We start from the raw sequence: 19,744 nt of genomic DNA, 5'->3' as shown, positions 1-19,744 counted from the left end.
CATTAGGGTACGTCTGTGGTACTCTGTAGGTGGGATCAGGTGAACACTTTTGCAGTGGATCTTTCCAACGTCTCCATTTACCGTGCTTTGGTTCCCACTGCAGAGAGGCCTTGGCATGCACCAGCTGGATTCCCTTCAGATGAAACTACACCAGAAGACATGTTGCCCAACGCTCTTCAGATGTGAGTCAGCATTCAGCCAACCAGACAGACCACCAGAAAAGCACACATCAGCTGTTCAGCACCAAGCACGGTGCCCCACAAATCTGCCTCTGCTACTTGCTGATGCAGGCCTAGCATCAAGCAGCAGGGCTTGGCAGCGATGGCAGCGCAGCCGCAGAGGCGTGGAGCCTGCCCTGCTCCTCCAGCACTGCTCTCCAGCTCCAGGACAGCTCTGAAACAGCGCCAGGCTCCGTCGTGGGGCTGTGCCATACAGCCTGTGCGGCACAGCTACCCAGTTTGATCCTGAATATCCTCACGTATGCCACTGTCAACCTCTTGACTACAGCGTGCTGGTATGTGTTAATTATTTTTCTTTCATATGGTGGAATTTCGGAGGCCACAGGTTTCATCATGTTACAGCTTGCAGATTTTTCTGGGACTGTCAGCACATCGCTGTTTAGGTCAGATCCTGAATGTGAAAGACTTTTGAAAAGATGACAGGTCAGTGTCAAAGCTAGAGCAGTTTGCTACACTGGGATCCCTGATCCCCATCGTGGTGGGTGAGACATTGAGGTCCCTGACATCAGTCTGCTGAACTTGTTCCGGTGTGTCTCCTCAGCGCCCAGCGGTGGGGCCCCTCACAGGGGTGCCCAGCAGAGCCCCTAAACCCAAAGGGCACCACCAAAACCACCCCCCAGCGCCACCACCTCCTCACAGCCCTGTGCCGCCTCGCCCCTCCCCTACACCCCCCGAAGCTACGCGGGGCCAGCGCCGGCCGCAAGGCGGATGGGTGACCCTCCTCCCCCCGCCACATGGCGCAGGAGGAGCCGCCCGGCGGCGGGCGCAGGCGCCGCAGCGATCCCCTCAGCGCCATGGCCGGCGGGGGGCCGGCGGGGGTGCTCGGCGCCATCGCCTGCCTCTGCTTCCTGGCCCCGGCGGCTGCGGGATTCAGGAGGAGGGGGCCCAGCGTGACAGCCAAGGTGAGCAGCTGGGCGGCGGGCGAGGCCGATCGGGTGGCCCCGGGGCTGCGGCGGCGCCTCCCTCCCTCCCTTCTCCTTCCCTGCCCCGCGGGGATTTCCCTGCCAGCTCCGTGCCCGTCCCGTCCCGGCGGGGTTGGGGCGGTGGGGCCGGGGGGGGTCGAGCCTGGCCGCAACCCCCGGGGCTGTGCTGCGGGGCCGGGCCCCGGCGGCTGGCTGCTCCCGGGCTGCGGGAGGGGGGAGGCCGCTGGAGTAGGGGGGGGCGGGATAAATGGTGTAACTTTCTCCTTTCACCAGTTGGTTTGTTTTAATTATTGTTCCTGGAGAGTCCTCAGCCGCCGGCACGCCTCAGGTTGACGAGTGGGGCGGCACGGTGGTGGCCGGGGGATCGCACTCGCTGTCAGGGGGCAGGGGCTGCTTCCCCCGCCCTTCCCTCCCCCCCCCCCCCCCCCCCCGCAAATTATCTTCAATTAATGCCTTGCACGGTTTGGTCTCACATAAAGTACTGTGCTTCTCCCCACCGCCCCCTGGGGTGTCGCCGTATGCCTCTCTCTCGGTTCCTGCTCTGAGGGACGTGGAGGATTGTCGCCTTCAGAGCCTCACAGAGCTCCTCAGACTGTGCCAGTTCTCTCTCTTCCAGGATTTTATTTAATCTTCCCCCTGTGGAAGGCACTCCAGATCTGCGAGCATCCCTGCTGCCCTCTTCTCTGCCTCTTCTAGGTTGGTGGTGTCACTCTGCGACAGGAGCCGGCGTTACGTGCAGCGCCCAGGGTGCGAAGGCGCAGTGCGGACGTGTGCCATGGCACCATCGTGTCCTTCTCTTGCCCTCTTCCACCTTTTAATGATTTCTGACGTGCATTTCTTTCTCTGATTTTCATGAGCCCAGGGTCAAACTTACTATCAAATGCCTTTTCTGAGTGGAAGCCTTTTTAGCTCCCCTCACTGCGGCCATACAGGTGTTTTTCCACGTGCAATATGCTGCATTTATCAGGAGCTCATTTCATTTGTCATCATAATACCTGGTCAGCAGAAATCATGAGACCTTCCTTCAACAGTCAGCTTTTTTTTTCTCAAATTTTTCCCCTCTGATTTAACACTATTTGTCATTTCTTCATTTTGATGTAAATCCTTTTCTCCCAGTCATGTATGGGTATGTACACCATAACCAGCCTGCCTAACTGACCACAGTTAGGACTAACTGGACTCTTTCATTTCAGGCATGACACACTTACTGCAAATTGTAAACGATATTAAATATTTATATAAATATTAATCAGACACATCATGTTTGATTTCTGAGAGTTTTCAGTGAAGATTCTGGCCATGTGTTTTTGGAAATTTGGGACTGCTGTGCTAACTCACTAAGTGTGCCATTGATTTTCAGAGAACTTAAGGAGATTTGCTTAGGAGAACACAGCTTCTCAACGCAAACATGACATACTGGAGATATGCACAGGCACATTTTGCAGTGTGTAATTAGGAAACACAGTGCTTTCCAAATACCAAGCAGGTAGAACAGGTGTGTGGGGTGCAAATGGGAAGCCAGGAACTTGGTGTTCACAAATGCAGAATAAGCTGAAGCAATGCAATGTGGAAGTACGGGGCTTGCTGCTTGGCCAAGGAGCACTGCAATCTGTGAGGCCTCCTGCCTGGGTTAGGTTTAAGATGCATCTTTGGGCTCTGTGGAAGCGTTTGATATTGCTCCTACTTGAGGGCATCGTTCTGTAGCCTTGGTTGTGTTGCCAGATGCTCACGTATTTCAGGCAGCCTTGTACCTGGACAACATCTCCGTGGAAAATGAGGTGTGCTTAGAACACCTACACAGGCGATAGATAACCTGTAGCTAGGGAGTCCTGATGGTAGAATTCAGAGGGGTATACTTATAAGGATGTCAAGAAATCAGTGAAAGTTTGTTGTTAATACTTTGGGAGCCACACATCTAAGAATTACGTTATTTAGTGCCAAGTGCTAAGGAAATGAATGAGGTGTACCAAAAGGAATTTTATTTTATTTTTGTATGTAGCTTTTATAATGTTAGCCAAAAGTTAAACAGTCGAAACCACATGGAAGATCAAGAAACGGTAAAAATGTTTAGTAGGGGAGCATGAAAGAGACATTCACATTGGAGAGCCTGTGGTCATTTATTATCATTATTGGACTAATTTCTTAGAGTTGCAGACAAGTAATATTTGGTCGAGTGCCACAAGGAACAGCAAATACCACATCATAGGAATACACATTGCCATTTCCTAGAAGTTGTAATAGTTTTTATGTAACTTTTTCAGAACTTCAAAATGCCTCATTTCCTGACAGCTGTTCCTGTTTTCAGTAATTGTTGGAACATTTTTGCACGTTCAGCGATGCCTTCAGATATTCTGAACTATATTAAAATGCCTTTTAAGTCTTTTGTCTGTTCCAAGTATGCTTTTTTAGCAACATGTACATAGAAGACTTTAGGCAGTCAGCTACCTCGTGTAGCCTGGTTATTTCTCTGGGCAGCTTTGAATTCTTATGTGGCAAAGTGACACGTTGCTGCAGCAGTAGGGTTTTCTTCCCGCTGTTTGTCAATTTAATGAATTGTAAGCTTTCCCCTCTACTTAATCACATACATACAAATGCCTAAAACAGTGAAGATTGTGACTGGATGGCAAACTATCATCTGTGGGACACGTCGGCACTATAGTTCTTTGTCACTGTTTATGACACTGGAATGGGAGCATTTTTCTTCCTTACCTCCTTTCTTATTTCACGTTTTCCATATGTCTTTAAATACTTGCATGTCTGGGAAAAAGCTTCCTGAGCCTTACCTTCAAACCTGTGATATAACAATGCCAGTGAGCCCTTAAAAACAATTAGAAATGAAATGTGTAGTCACCAGTTGTGGGACAGTTTGCCTAATCTGGTTTTGGTAGCTAGAAGGAAAACAGCACCCTCAGGGACTGAAGGATGCTATTAATATAGATCCGCCAAAGGCTGTTTCTTACTGTTGTGCACTTTGAAAAGCTTGGTCTTTTTGCTGCACTCATGTTTGTGTCTCTTGTGTTCTCTTCACAAAAAATGTCTAGGTCTTCTTTGATGTGAAGATTGGAGACAGAGATGTTGGCAGAATTACAATTGGATTGTTTGGAAAGGTTGTCCCCAAAACTGTGGAGAACTTCATTGTACTGGCAACTGGAGAAGTAGGTTTGCAGTTTTCTTCCACCGTGTGCTAAAGTTTGGATATGGGAAATAAACACTTGTTAAATGCCAGTTCAGCTGTGAACTGTCCGTCTTAACTCAGTGGGGTCAGTGCAGGAGAGCCATCCCTGAGGCTGTGCTCTGATGCGTAAGGCACAAAAGTCCTTGCAGGATGTTTCACAAGATGTAATTATGAGAAGTTGGGTATCAGCATCTCAGTTTGTCCCTACCATGCAGATCTAGCATGTGGAGGCACTGTTGTCAGGTGAAGATACCTGCTCTGTGGCACTGCACCCCAGCTGCATTCACCAGCATCTCACTTCAATTTGTTTCTTGCCAATATTTCTCTCAGGTGGTGGTGTATTCTCTGACGGGATGATTCACCATACACTTATTTCCATATGATCATATAGAACTGCATGTTATATTCATTAAAAGATTTATTTCATTTTCTTAGAGAGGATATGGATACAAAGGAAGTAAATTTCATCGTGTGATCAAAGACTTCATGATTCAAGGAGGGGACTTCACAGCTGGAGATGGATCAGGAGGTAACATACTCAGTATCTGTCAGTTTCCCTCCCCTCTCTTCAAATGCCTACAGAAAAGATGGGCAAAACAACATTTTCTTTCTTTCTTTCAACTCCCATAAATGAAGAAAACATTTGTTTTGGAAGCATCTAGTACTTTTCCAAGCATCTTGGAGCATAAGCTGAAACTATTTGGATTACCAGATTACATGTAGAGCGTCCTAAAATTTTGCAGATAGCTCTCTTCTGTCTGACTTGTCCCCGTTCAAGCAGCATGGCTTTGCGTGGTGGGTTGGAGCCCCCTGAGCAGCTGAGCAGCTCTCGCAGCATCCTGTCTCCAAAAGATGGACATCTCTACCTTCCCCTGCTCTGGCTTTGCGGCAGTGCTTCTTCCCCGAGGCAGTCACTGCATGTATACATGAACCAGTTCAAGTCAACCTGCAGAAAACTAATCCATGATGAAAGAGTGGAAGCATAGAGAGAAGGCAGGTAGGGGAGGCATAGTCTGTCCTCTCTGTCCTCATCTCAGCCATTTCTGTGGAACTTTCTGAAATGTGCTGTGGGAGGGAATTTTCAAAGCAGGGACAGAGAAATTAGAAAATGAGGGTCTTGCTCTCTCTTTTTTTTTCTTCTGAAATTAAAACTTCTGCCTCCTGAGCCTCTGGAAGAGCAGTTCAGCCAGCCCACTGAGGGCAGTCCTAGTGCAGCATCTCTTGCATTGCATGCATTCTGGCTTCTGATTTCTTCTCTTCCTTTACACACATATTCTTCAGGCGCTACAATTTGAACTGTCTGCATACAGTGTTAGTGATTTCCCCGCTGGGACAGAATGGAAAGCACACATTCCTTTTCCTTGCAGCGAACAATGGGGAAGGCTAAAATACCAAAGACACAGTTTTAGCATTAAAGGTAGGCAATGTTTGTTTGCCTGCTAATACTGTTTATTGGGATAGCATCTGGCAGTGTGTTGGGAGCAGTGCCCCTACTGTGCAAGGCACTGTACAAATAAAGAATGCAACAGAGTTCTCTTTTCAAAGCGGTGGTGGTTTAAACATGACTAACGCTTTTTATTCTAAACTATTTTAAAACATCAAAATCCTTACGTAATGTTTGTACAAGTACACACCGAGTCTTTTAGGCTAGCTTCCCTTTGGTCTCCATACATTCCCAAACATGTCTGAAGTAATTTTGTATATTAGGAGGAAAATCTTGTAAAAGGAAATACTAAAATTGTCACAAAATATGGCTACTTTATTTTTAGTGGCTATAATTATGTAATTTAAATTTGTGGAAGAGGTTGAAGTATGCTGTTGTTCAGTGCTGTATGTTAGCAGGACCTTTGAAGATACTGAGTTTGCTTGTTAAATTCAGAGGCATGGTCAGCTTTAAATATTCTCTCCTTATATCTGGTGTTTTATCTTACCTTACTTTTTCCACATAAAATGCTTTCAGTTTACAGAATCACTGATGATGCAAGAGTGATGTTGCTGGGTTTACTCAAATTCATTAATTCATTAATCTTTATATTTTGTATCTTAGATCTTTTAATCTTGAGATCTTGAATTTGTACTTTGCTTTTCCCATTCTTGAAGATTTTTTTTTATATTTATTCTTTATTTTTTAATCACAGGAAGAAGCATCTACGGAAAAAAATTTCCAGATGAGAACTTCAAGCTCAAACACTATGGAATTGGATGGGTTAGCATGGCTAATTCTGGCCCAGATACCAACGGATCCCAGTTTTTCATCAGTGTGACAAAGCCTTCTTGGTTAGATGGAAAACATGTAGTATTTGGCAAAGTCCTTGATGGAATGGTAAGTTAAAAGTAATGGTAAGATTAATTGAGGAAAATCTGCACAATATCTGTGTTAGCATAACTTGCCCTCAATTGTTCAAGACAGCTTGTTGTTAATCTAATGTGCACATGGTAGAAAAACAATGTGAAGAGCTTGAAGCCGAGAGATTTAGAATTGAAAGAAATAGCAGAAGATGATTACAGAAATGGAAACTTAAATCATCCCTTTGGCTTTCACATCTCTTGTTTCAGACTACTAACCACTGAAATCAGCACTGACACCTTTGCAGATTACACACACAGTAAGCTGAGGTCCCCCTTGTAGTAATGCTGCTAGCCATGAAATAATCGTACTTCTACAAGCTAAAATCTAATTTTGTAGCATGTGCTAATTATGGATAACACTTTCATTGATAGAGTTTTTAGAAGCATGTGCATGTAAAGTATACAAACATATGTTCAGATCTATTTAGAAAGGAAGAAATCTATGGTTAATATCCTGAAAATGTGCGTAGCAGCAAAACCGATCAAATATATCATTGCAAATAGAATATTTAAGTTCAAAAATATTATTTCCAACTGATTACGCTTCTCCTTTTAGGTTACTCCATTTAATCTATGTTTTGAAATAAATGGGGAAACATGACCTGCTGCACTGATCAGTTCTGTGGGGAGTTTGAAAATCTCATCAGAACGCTTTCCTCCCCGTCCCCTCCTGCGTATTGAATTCAGTTCTTGTGTGCTACAGTAGTAGCTGAAAAATTTTGAGGAGAGATTTAGACTAAGTTTTAGTTTAGTTAGATTAATGGGCAGATATCCAAAGACAGATAGTCAATATTTCTAACTGAATTTTGTCCTTTAAAAATACTACTTTAATTAGTTGCCTAACATGAGGCCTCTGCCTGTCTGACTGGCAGGCATGGTACTGCACTTAAAATCTGTGTGTCAGTTATACTGAAGGTAAAAGTAGTCATCAGATTCCTGTAAGCCCAGTGGTGATGTAGGATTAGAAAAACATTTACCGCTCATCCTTTATGATTTCAGGATTCAGTTTCTGCTCATAGACCTCAGATAAGACTCTGTATGCGCTAGGCTGATCAGCTGAAAGGATATTTTTAGCTGCTCCTTCGTAATATTTTGTTGGCTTTTTTTTTTTTTTATAGAAGGGCAAACAGCCTTCCATGTGCTTCTGCCAACTTTGTGTGGGTTCCAGAGTGGCACAACTGGTAATGTGGAAAAAAGTGTCTGTGGGAACTAAACAGGGGAAAGGTCTCAGTTCAGATGTTGCTTAATAAACAGTAATGCTAGGAGCACTCGGGTGCTTACCTGGTGCCAGACTTGAGCCATTGGCATTTCCGTGACTAAACAGAACTACTTATTTTTATTTTTCACACAGTCTGTGGTGCACTCGATAGAACTTCAGCAGACAGATGAACATGACCGCCCCCTTCAAGACTGTGTGATTGTGAACAGCGGCAAAATAGCTATAAAAGAGCCATTTGTAGTTGAAGTAGATGGCTGGTGACACCAACAGTTGAAATGGAAAGTAAAATTTAATTCTTCGGGGCCCAGATTTTTGACTGACCTCGATTATGCATTGAGTGTTCTCCTTAAAACACGAGGCTATGTGTAGACAATGCTTATCATTTGCCACGTACATAATAGATAGGGCTGTTTCCGTAATAATTTGGTGGACCTGTTACACCTTGAAAATCAAGACATATCCAGCTAAATCCTAAATCTTGCAGAAAAGGTCTCTCATGAAAAATTTTAGAAGTACCTCTGTTTTTTTTCAAGGTTTGAAACAGTCATTTTGTTTTCTTTGGAAATTTTTGCAATTTTTGTTTCCACCTTTTCAACTGAAAATGTTATTTTCTGTAAAAGTATCAGCTTCTTTTAAATACATTTCTCGGGGCGGGGGAATAAAATGTTTTGAATAAATAAACTTGGATTTCAAATGAATACTGAAGAGGGTTTTGTTAATTTTGTTGGTGTTGATGTTGTTTGTTTTTTCCACCAGAGACCTTTTTTCTCACTTCAGTTGATACTACAAACTGTGAAGGGGTGCTGCTTCTCAGATGAGGTTGTAAGATTTGAGCGGGGTGGTAAATTTCTCTAATCTTAACTTGTCAGATAACGTCCCTACTGTCTTTCAAAAAAGCACTGTATTCAGATACAATCCTATACTCAAGGAAGAGCAGTTCTTTCTATTCTTAAGTAAGATCGTCAGTTAAACACTGATAAAAACAGAAGAGTCCATGGTTCTACAGCATGGTGGATTTTGTATCATAGCTAATTATGTTATCTATGGTAAGGCTCAAACACTTTCTTTCAGTTTTATTGTATGTCAGAGATGAAACTTCAGATTCGTTATTTTTGTAATGCTTCTTAAATACTCTTAAAAGCTGACAGCTTAACTGGTAGCTTTTGAACAAGGTTAGCGTAAGGTTCCGCTTTGGGACAGTTGTGTTAGGCTCTTTAATGAGTTAGACAGTGTTTTCCATCAGAGATACGGACTTCTTTTGAGGTTTGCAGTATTTTAGAACTTACTTGAGACATAAGAGCTGGCTCCAAGATCTGGTGAAGGATTCACCCATCTGCACCCAAGGTGGCATGCCACTTAACTTAGAAGCGCCTGTTTTCCTGGAAGATGTCCTGCAGCCCATGCGAGGTGTTCAGACTTTGCATGGTGTAGGGTAGGAGTGAGCACTATGCTTGCAGAGCTGCCTACTGGCACCCTCTGCGTTTGCAAGTAATCAGGAAAACTCTGCGCAGGGACTTATCAAAGGTTCTCCTAATGTCAATTGGTGTTACAAAGCTAATTCTGCTGGTTCATCACCGACAGTCCTGGGTCCTCTCCTGAAGGTAAATACTGATGCTTTTTTGGAGACCTGTGCAGGATTGCTCCCTCTAGAACAGGGCTAGAGGAAAGCTTGAACAGGACCTCCAGATTTGCCTAGTATTACGCAGTCAGACTTCCATCTTAACTCTGTTCAGTTTGTGCTGTGGATTTGTTTTTTCCTACTAAAACATTCCAGGTAAGACTCCAGAAAGCATCACTAGGAAGCAGTGTTTGGAAATAAGAGCAAGAACATTTTGTACTCCCTTAGCCAAATAGCTCTCTACTACTAGCTTTTCCTGGAGGTTAATCCTTCAGATAGGAAAGAGAGCTCTACCACCTGAACAAGTCCTGCAACCACCTCTTAAGCAAGTCCCAACTTTTCACCATTTCCTAGCAGCTTTAAAACAGATTCAATAGCAGGAGGCAACCCATGTCTCCAGGATCAGTCTTCTGTTAGTGCCTAGCTTAGCTGCTACTGCTTTTCTGCAACGCTATTTCTCTGATTAGCCCAAGGACTTACTAGCAGTGTTCAGTCACACCGTTTTATAAGTGCAGCATATTTGGATAGCGTGGTGCTGGGAATATTAGATGAACAGGCAACCGAGTATTTTCTCATGCTTTGTGTGGCGATGTCAGAACCATCTCTGATAAGTTCAGAAATGTCTTGTTTGAACAGAAATGCACAAAAAATACATTGAAGCAGTACATTCAAGTTCTAAGTAATTTATTTGGTAAACTCCAGTATCACACATACGATTTCCAGTTAAATCTGAACAAATACATATATACACAAGTAAATGTATATATAAGTTTTATCATGTTACTAGTTAATCATAGTCTTGCATTAGCTTACCACAGAGCTGCATGCTCTGTGACTCATAAAATGTTAAGATATGGAATACAGTCTGCAAGTCAACTCAAAGAGTAAACATACATACAGATTATTTGTTATAATGAAATGAGATGCATAAATGCCATGTAAAATCACCTGGTCGATAAAATCATTTTGACTAAAATCTAGACAATTTCCTGAAAGACAGCTACGCATTACAGAATTGGAAGCGTATTTTCTAATAGAAACTCTCCATACACCTACATTGGCTCTTTTCCAACCTAATATTAAGGAGCAGATTCAAAATAAGTTAAGAAAAATGATCAAAATACTTTAAGATGTTTTCAATTTTTTCTTGCTTTTTTTTTTTTTTTTTTTTTTTTGCCCCTCCACTTTCTCACGCGCTCTCTTCAGTGCCAGCACTTTCAATCCATCCACTGCCAGCAATGGGTACTTGTGCTGGGAAAAATCCAGGTACAAAAAAGTTTAGTGTAATTTATGATAGAAATGATTAAAAAGTAATTATTTGCAAATGGTAGTGTAATTCAGTGTATGACTTTCAGCTTTTAGTGTTAAATAGTTAGAGCATGTCTACATATAAGGTATAAATAACTTCTATATTGTTGTTTCCGTATCTTTTTTTTCCTTAAAAGCAGCAACTGTAGTGACATTGATTTTATTTAAAGAGATACAGTGCTTGAACTGAAGCTGAGGTTGTGCCTCTTGATTTTGAATGTAATTATCACATTACAGAACCTTATTCTTACTAGTATCATTAAGCATGACTCGGAGACTTGATTCAGCTTCTTCTAGCCACGTATCCCTTCTACCTCGGCAGTAAATGAGGATAAAATATTCCATGTAGGATGCCTTCTATAACTACATTAGGAAAGTCATCTGAAAGAAAAGAAAAGAAAAGAAAATACCTTGCTTTATTATCTATGTCAGTGCAATAGGTGTTCTTGTGAAACTTCACTACGTAAGGCCTAGTGTAATCTGGGTTACTACATCGCTCAACTGTTTATCCATGTTGGGGATGTGCTATTAGTAATGCTGTTTCAGCACTAAAGCCACTTTAGTGTAGCACTGGGTATTGCATGAATGCGCTGCCAGATTTGTAGCTTATTGATTTAAAGGGATGTTCTAATACTTAATGCTGCTAGGCTCCAGCTCTTTATCTGAATCTTTTCTCACAAGGAAGATGGATTACACTGGCAATTCAATTTCTAACAAAATCTCAATATACTTGAAGGAATTCCAAGATTGCTACTGGGAATACTTCAAAGCTGTTTTTCCATTGTGGTTTACAGCAATGTTTAGACTGAGAAGACTTGGGGATGCCTATACCATCAGAGATGATTATTTGAGGCAGAAAAATTTCAGGCTGACTAATCAACATGAAATGTCACATGTTACAAAAAGTCATCCTATATTATATGAAGGAGGAAAAAAAAAAAACAAAACTTCTCACCACAGCTGCAAAGGAAACTGGCACTTAAATTTTCATGTTAAATTTAACATGAAGGAATTATGTGATAAAAGACAATATATCTGCACAGGGGAATGGCAGCATGTACATTACTGAAGTGAAAACATTTTTCAACCAGCTCCTGCCTTCTTAATGAAGGGTTGACTTAAATCACTGGGCATTAGAAGTAAGAATTTCTGATCACATTTTATGATCTCAAAATTGAAAGAATGGTTCTAATACAGAACTTTCCACCCTAATCAACTTTTTTCCTTCAGCTATGAGCCTGCAGGATATTCAAAAATGGGCAGATGCAGCTTTCATAAAGACCATCAGATACTCGATAAATTAAATTACTAATGTGGGTGGGAATTAGGTTTTGCCCCCTAGTCGTGTTGCTAATATCATTTTAGAGCTAAAAACAGCGAGAAAAAATTGGTTTGGACTGAGTTAAAAAAAAATCCTTATTAGCTTAAAGGAGTTAACTCATCAGGTATTAATAATTGATTCAAATGTACTAAAGGCTTTACGAACAGGTATTTTAGGATGTTGTCATGAACCACAACCTCCACCTTAAACAATACAGGCATAATTTTTCCTAACTTCTCATAGTAAGTTGTCATTATACATTTCCTGTTAGTGCTTTGAATCCAATAATGATTTCTCAGGTTGTGTACACTCTGCTATCCCAAATCACCCTGATAGGGTAACTCTACACTGTTATCTTACCAGTGTATTAAAAAATACACTGGTAAGAGCAGTCTGAAGTTTTCCTTCTAAATTAAATGCTGAAGCTCCAGCAACCTGCATTTACTCGTTCTGTTACAGTATGTAATACAGGATGTACAGCAAAATAAATATTTAATAAAAAGAGATACAACTTTATAGCATCAGTGAGGCCTTGATGCCTTAAAAATCAAGCATATTAATTTATGTTAAACGTAATACTACACTGAAACACTGTCTTGCATGCAGTTCTATGATACTTAGATAACTTCAGGAATTGTTAGAATAATTTTCAAGCAAGTGACAATAAATCTGAAATTCTATTTTTCAGCCATTTTAGTTTTGCAGCATTTTAGATTTTTCCCCCCATTGTTCTTTAGAATAGGTGCTCATGCACTGCTGTGTTAGGTAGGTCATGAAAAAGTCAGTCTGAAAACCAATGATGTTTGTAATCGTAAATCTAATTTTTGGAAAGTTGTCTAGGAATATAACTACCTAAAATGTAGTCATTAAAATAATAGCAACATTGTTCTTTATAAAAACAAATAACAGTACAACAGGGAAAAAATAGGTTATTATGTTCCAGAAACAGCTATTTATTTCATGAAAAATCCACAAATACGCAATTTCCTATTTTATCAAAAGATGTTTGCACAGGCATTTCTGTACCCAGGAAAGACTAACTCCACTTCTGATCTAAACAACTGTCATAGTTGACCTTCTTCAAAGAGTGAACGCAATGAATAGTTATTTGCTAATGGACACTCACTTTTCATCATAGAACAACCTTGGCTGCTTTTTACAAAGGAATCTATCAAAGTGGGAACTGAGCAGAGACAAAATTTTAGAAAGCTCATTCTGTATTTTCTGTGTGGTACAAAGAAGATTTAAATGCAACAGTAGATGTGTAAAAACTGTTTTCTTTCTGACTAGGCTGAGCCAACTCAGAAGAGCCTCTAGACCTAGTGGTTGTTTTTTTTTTCTCCCCTCTTTTAAAACTAGAGCTCACATTCTACTTCGTGTTTTAATTCATTAAATACTAAGGTAAAGAATAATTTGCAAGTGAATTTGATATTTTAGGGTCTTCAAATATGGCAAACCTGCCATATAAAATTCTAAATATTGTATGTCAAAGACAAAAAAAGTTTGCATTGGCAAAAGCCTTAAAAGTCCTTTGTCTCAGCTGTCACTAACAAAGTCTACTTAATATTTAAACATGTCACGCAACAGAAGAGGCATTTATCTTCATCCAAAATAGAGCAATACTTAAAATATGTAGTATCACTGTAAAGCTACTGATGATTTCAAGAAAAGGAAGCTCAGCCTTACTCATAGTACACATTAGGGAAGGAAGATAAATACCCTCACAGAACTGCAAAATCTTGAGTACAAGTCTTGGAGCAAACCCTTACATGTCAGCTGAAAACACTAAGCGCTATCTTAATGTTTCAAGATAACTGTACATAAAGTCCATGTTCTCTCTTGGGAATAACGTGGAATTAAATGACATTCATAATTTACACACTGTTCTAGACGAGTCCAAGTTTGCAATTAAGCAGAGTGTTAAACACTAAGATTACGATAAGCAATGCCTCTCTCTCTAAATATTAGCATAAGTAGCATCTGAAACAATTTTAGACAGAGGTAACTCTGTGGGTGCCTCTGCATTAGTGTTGTCATTTTGGGTCAGGAATGACTCTGTCAAGTGACTCTTCTAACCCCTTCCACTTGATGTTGGTTCTTCAGTTTTGTGCTCTGTACTCCAGCCTCAAACTGACATTCAGTCCATGTAACCAGGCAGCACTAACCCAAGAGGAAACAAAACCACCCTACAATGTGTCTATTGTGGACCTCAGTGACACAGGACTTCTGCACCCGCTCTTTCACTCTGGAGCTGTGGCTTTATATTAAGACTCCATGGGGTCAGTCCTGTTGGGCCACACTACTTGCTTAAGTGGACACAGGCTGCAAAACAGACTGTTAACTATGTAACTATATATATAACTGTTACCTGCTCAAAATACAGGAGCCTCAACCCAATGGTTTTGAAGGACAGCTTGAAAATCCACAGAATGACAGCATGGCTGAGGCTGAGGGGGACCTCTGGGTGTGCTGGGTCCAAGCACAGCAGAGTGCCCAGCATCATGTCTGGGGGGCTTTTGGAGGTCCCCAAGGAGGGTGACCCCACAGCTTCTGGGCAGCATGTGCCAGTGCTCGGTCACCTGCAGCCTCCTGTGTCCAGGAGGATGAGAGGCACTGGGCACCACTGACAAGAGCCTGGCTCTGTCTTCTTTATACCTTGCTGTCAGGTATTTATATGTGTATCTTGAGAAAATCTCAAGGAAGTACACCTGAGTGGCTAAGAAACTACAAGCAAACACTTGTTTTCTTCTATACTTACTCTTTAAAATTTCGTGATTTTCAAGGTAGCTCAAGAACCTGACTTGATTTCAATAGATGGTATTTTATAAAATCAAAGAGAATACTATGTTTAAAATAATCTTAATTTAGAGCTCTGGGAGAAAGTTATTCCTTGAAAGTGTATTCATACCCATAATGAAAAAGGATGAAAAAATCAAAACATGTGTTTTAATACAAAATTTAGTAGAAATAACAGTTCTAACAAGTAAAATGACAAATCCAGGTGTAACAGAGTACTAAAAATATCATTTTTTTCCCTGCACATATATAATTCTAGAAAGAAGACAGAGGATAAGCTCTCTAAATTAATAATGCAAAGAACTTTAAAAAAAAATGAAAGGGAAAAAGGTTTATAACAAGCTATTTCAAACACTCTTTTGAACCATGTATTAAGAGATGAAGGCTAACATAAATGTCCTGTGAACACATCAATTACGCTTAAAAGTATACATTCTTTTTTCTTTCTTTTCCCCTAAAGAGCTCGAGAGGTTATAAATGATAAGAAATAGTAATAATCCAAATGGAAATACAAACATGCTCACAGTAGATCGACTGGTGTTTAGGGAAAAAGCACTTATAAAGGACCGGGCCTCAAGTTCAAATCCTTCAGGCAAAACAGCCCAAAGGGTCAACAACAAAAAAAAGAAGAACAATGTTCTTAGTCTCCTGATTTGAATTCTCAGTAGATTTGTCTCAGAGAACAACTAGGAGAGAAAAATACACCCTTTTATAAATCACCCACCCCACTCAGTGTTCTAATGGTTTCTTACACAAGAACTATTGTTTTATTGGCAGGTTATTAGATTTTGGACCAGTGTCATTTGACTACGCCTGTATTAATAATAATGTGGTTTATGCAGCGCAGGGTCAGATCAGTAAAGCACTGTTAACAGATGACAGGTTTGATTACCGTTGGCTTTAGGCAAGACATATGGATCCCTTAGGAACAGCAGCACAGGCTGGTGGGACAGTTTGCTGGAAAGGTCAAGAACAGGGATGTCAGTATCAAGGGACAGTAAACAGAATATTCTACAAACTAGCTTTGATAAAGTGAGGTGATCAAGCTGCTCAGGACTAGTGCTGGAGTGTTTCTGCACACCACCGCTGTCCAGGGGGGCGGACGCCATCTCCCAGGAGCAAGACTCGCTGCTCCGCCACCACAAAGTGAAACCATTAATTTTAAATTGGAGGTGAACAGGTCACATCCAGGAGGGGTGGTGTGCAGCCAGCCTGAGTCTTCCCGATCCTGCTCTGCTCGCTGTAAGGCAGACAAGAACATCTCGGCCAGGTTCCGCTGCCTGTAGGCTCTTCTGGCCACTGAGCAGGCTCAAAATTTCACCGTGTTTTTCCAGCCTCCTTAGAGGCTGCTGTACGCCTTACCTGGGCAGAGTGACCGGCATCCCAGGACTGTCTCCCACCCTGCTCACACAACCCACATCCTTCTCCAGCCAGGGCCAGCCCTGCCTGGTCTGTTCTGTGCATATGTTTGCAAGGTGGTGCAACCAGATACACAAAGCTCTAACAAATGCTTAGGGAAGAACCCAAGCCTCTAATTAGCTTCTGTTAAATCTTCTTGCTACAAAAAATACACATCAATGGGTAAAAACACTCCTAGAAATATTTCACAGCTAACAGTATTCTGTTAGGGTTTTGTAAGGAATTTCTGTATATAAGCATAAGGCATGCTCAATTCACAACACAAAGACATGGAGCTAACACAGCTGATGAAATTAGCTGTGACATTTAACAAATAAATTAATTTTAGTGCTAAACTACTTTTATTTTGACAACTGTGAGGAAAATAGAGGAAATGCCAATAATTGCAAGTAGCTTATTAATCTGACATCCTAGAAAGATTAGAAATCGAGCTTACCTTGATTCTTCAGATTCTGTTTCATCAAAAGAGCTGCAATTAAAGTTACAGGAAACTTTAGTTACAATAAAATTAACACACAATCAAAAAAAAAAGAATATCAACAACACAAAAACAACAACATATAAACACACACAAAAACCCCACCAATCATCCAACCAAAAAAATAAACCACCACCAAATCCTTCAAGAACCATAAAAGGGAGCAACATTTCTCTGGTGAGTAGCTGCATAATGCAGTGAGAGAAACAAACACGGGAGACAATATTATTTTACAACCACCACTACGTGGAAATCACAGAATCCACTTTACTCCAACAGATTCACAAGCATGCCTATCTATAAAGTGATGGGTGCACTGTCCTACTCTGGGTATTGGCTGATGTCATTAACTACAAGTGAAAACTGCAAGTCTGCTGGCTTTTGTCTGCATCACTGAAGGCTGCTTATTTATTTATTTCTGGACAACATGGTTGGATCATACATAGTTTTACGTATCTGTTGTGGGTAGCATGACTGCTAATATCACGCTGACTGCATATGGAGCATATTTGCTATGACACAATCACCCTCAAAACCACTGTATGTGTTGTAGCTGAATAATCCCTGTGGATTCATATTCAATATTAGGCGCACCATTGGTGAACCATAATTTCAAATTTTACTACTCACTTTTGGAATAACAATTCCATGATTCTCTGGGAAAATCATGGCTTGTGATGCAGACCTAAAATAATTTTCATATGAATGCCCATTTAGGGAGGTAGATAATAATTTAAAGCTCTACTTAAAGATTTCAAAGCAGTAGCATATTTACTACCATGCAGAAGAAACTAGGGATCACCCCTTCCTCTCCAACTCCATTTTGGATCTCCATTTGACAGCTGTGGTTTGGGTTTGGCTCCACAACTCAATGGTGTAGTTGGCTGGACAACCCATCTGCTTTCATAGAGACAAGTTTATCAGGGTTTAGGAGACTGAATGCTGGAGATCACTCTGGGCCATTGACACCTCTGAGTCTAAGAGGGTCTCACAATTATCTGTATGCTTCTCAACCCACCCCTCTGGAACAGAGGACATTCTGTGCATCTGTAGTGGAGAGGGGTGGGTTGAGAGTGGAACAGGGACACAGTGGGGAGTGGAACAGGGACGTGGCTTTCTAGGGAGCAAGTTCAAACAACGCTGCTGGACCTTCCAACCACATCAGGCTACATAGTGAAAGAAATTACTCTCCCTACAGACAATAAAAGAACTTCCAGATACACTGTTCTAGGATTTCCATAGTCATTACATTCACCATAATCATACTAAGAGTCTCTCTTTCTACACTAGTCAAAAACCCTTCCCAAGGGGAGGGCAATGGGGCTATTGGGGTAGACGTCATCAGAGAGATGAAAGACCCCGTTTTCAAACACAGACAGGGTGAACATAAAAATGATCACAGAATAAATTTCTGCTTTGTCCAAATATTAATAATAACCATAAATCACACACATACAAATTCTTTCTATGCAGTGTTTATGAATATCTTCTAATATTCTTTTCACTAGATACTTCAAGATCTATGAGAAAATCGTATTTTTCTCATCCAAACCCTCCTTTGCTTTCCAAGAATATTACATTTAACTCCATTTCTGTCTTTGAACAGGCTGGATTTATTTTACCACCTTTTGGGGATATATAAACATACTTAACATGAACCTAATGCCCATTTATTTTACAGTGTTAGAGTTGGCAGCAAGACCATTTTAAGTCAATGGAATTGCATCAGCACTGAGTGGATATGGGCCTTCTGGCCTCCATGTATTTTTCAATAAATGAGAGCTTACCCACAACTTTCTGCTTTTGGCAGGGTAGGTACATGTCGAACGTTCAGGAAATCAAGAAATATTTTAGGAAGCTCTTCATTTTCTAAAATGACTGTCTGTAATAAATAAATAAATACATGAAAGGTATAATAGAAAACCAAAACTTATATATATATATATATTTAAATATTGCACACTTTTAACTCAAGCTACCAAAACATTTTCCATTTGCAACACTGTTCAATTCTTCTTCACTTTTTAGCACCTATTTTGGCGTGCTTCATTTCAATAGGAAAACCAAAGTTCTTAATGAATCATATATAAATACTTTCAGCTTCTGCTACTACATTGTTTTTCACTTGCCACCACTGGTGCCAAGCTAGAAGCCTCTCAAACAGAGATGTCTGATTCTGAAACTAAGTTACAGGCACATTCATTTGTGAATAAACCTCTATTTGTTTAAAACATAAAATAAAACAGCTACAGCTCAGTGCTTCAGTGTTCACCTCTCTAAAGATCCCTGCCTGGCACAACAGTGGAAAAAGGAAGTCTCAACTTTGTCGAACTTTATTAATGCATGCCTTACTAATTAATGCATGCAAACAAGGTAAACTCTTTGCTTGTCTTGACAGATCAGTTTACAGCGTACTCTTCATATTTGCACGGTGATTCCTAAAGACAAAGCTCTGACCAAAGACCTTCTGGTCTCTCACCAAAGACCTGCCACGTTCTTCCATGGCAATGACATAATGGCTGGATGGACTCCATCCTCCTTTGTTTTTGCACAGACGATGTGACTTACAATTTCTAGTAAATTAATTAAAAGTACACTTAAAAATGCATAGCAAATAAATGAAATGCTTACATGCATATTCATCATGAAAGAATGACTTTTAAAGAAACAGAAGACCTCTAACAGTTTCACAAATGCAGACCAAAAAAAAAAAAAACCACCAAAAAAGTTGATTTTCACATGGCAAACAAACCAGTTCATATATTCAACCAATGTCTCATCTGAAAGATTAACTCTTATTTATTTACTGTTCACACTGCCACACATCTATATAGATATTAGAGTACAGTACTTCACATACAAATGAAAGTCACAAGCTCTTCTCTAAAGAGCTTTGCTT

At 40.8% G+C, this 19,744-nt stretch overlaps 2 protein-coding genes across 2 annotated transcripts in view; one reads left to right on the top strand and one right to left on the bottom strand.

Annotated features, from left to right (window-relative positions):
• The first annotated feature begins 913 nt into the window (after window positions 1-913).
• PPIC (peptidylprolyl isomerase C) lies at window positions 914-8,603 on the top strand. Its single transcript, XM_048048771.2, has 5 exons — window positions 914-1,141; window positions 4,204-4,317; window positions 4,773-4,866; window positions 6,476-6,660; window positions 8,038-8,603. The coding sequence occupies exons 1-5, from the start codon at window positions 974-976 to the stop codon at window positions 8,164-8,166; spliced, it is 690 nt and encodes a 229-aa protein (XP_047904728.1). The 5' UTR covers window positions 914-973; the 3' UTR covers window positions 8,167-8,603.
• Window positions 8,604-10,190: 1,587 nt separating this feature from the next.
• The window catches only part of SNX24 (sorting nexin 24), a 106,143-nt gene continuing 96,589 nt past the window's right edge, over window positions 10,191-19,744 (bottom strand). Inside the window, exons 4-7 of the mRNA XM_048048772.2 lie at window positions 18,633-18,727; window positions 16,804-16,836; window positions 15,841-15,905; window positions 10,191-11,212 (exon numbers count right to left, since the gene is read on the bottom strand). Of these exons, the coding sequence (XP_047904729.1) occupies window positions 11,142-11,212; window positions 15,841-15,905; window positions 16,804-16,836; window positions 18,633-18,727 (264 nt within the window). The 3' untranslated portion in view covers window positions 10,191-11,141. The remainder of the gene's footprint in view (window positions 11,213-15,840; window positions 15,906-16,803; window positions 16,837-18,632; window positions 18,728-19,744) is intronic.

Source organism: Anser cygnoides, chromosome Z (genome assembly GCF_040182565.1).
Source record: "Anser cygnoides isolate HZ-2024a breed goose chromosome Z, Taihu_goose_T2T_genome, whole genome shotgun sequence".
NCBI lineage: Eukaryota > Metazoa > Chordata > Aves > Anseriformes > Anatidae > Anser > Anser cygnoides.
Note: the sequence above shows the minus strand (reverse complement) of the source record. Positions and strands in the feature narration are given on the sequence as shown.

Excerpts from the sequence above, each read along its gene's own strand:
- PPIC (XM_048048771.2), top strand. The coding sequence starts at position 974 with ATGGCGCAGGAGGAGCCGCCCGGCGGCGGGCGCAGGCGCCGCAGCGAT. Across the intron at positions 1,142-4,203 it reads GGCCCAGCGTGACAGCCAAG|GTCTTCTTTGATGTGAAGAT; the intron begins GTGAGCAGCTGG and ends AAAAATGTCTAG. Across the intron at positions 4,867-6,475 it reads AGCTGGAGATGGATCAGGAG|GAAGAAGCATCTACGGAAAA; the intron begins GTAACATACTCA and ends TTTTAATCACAG.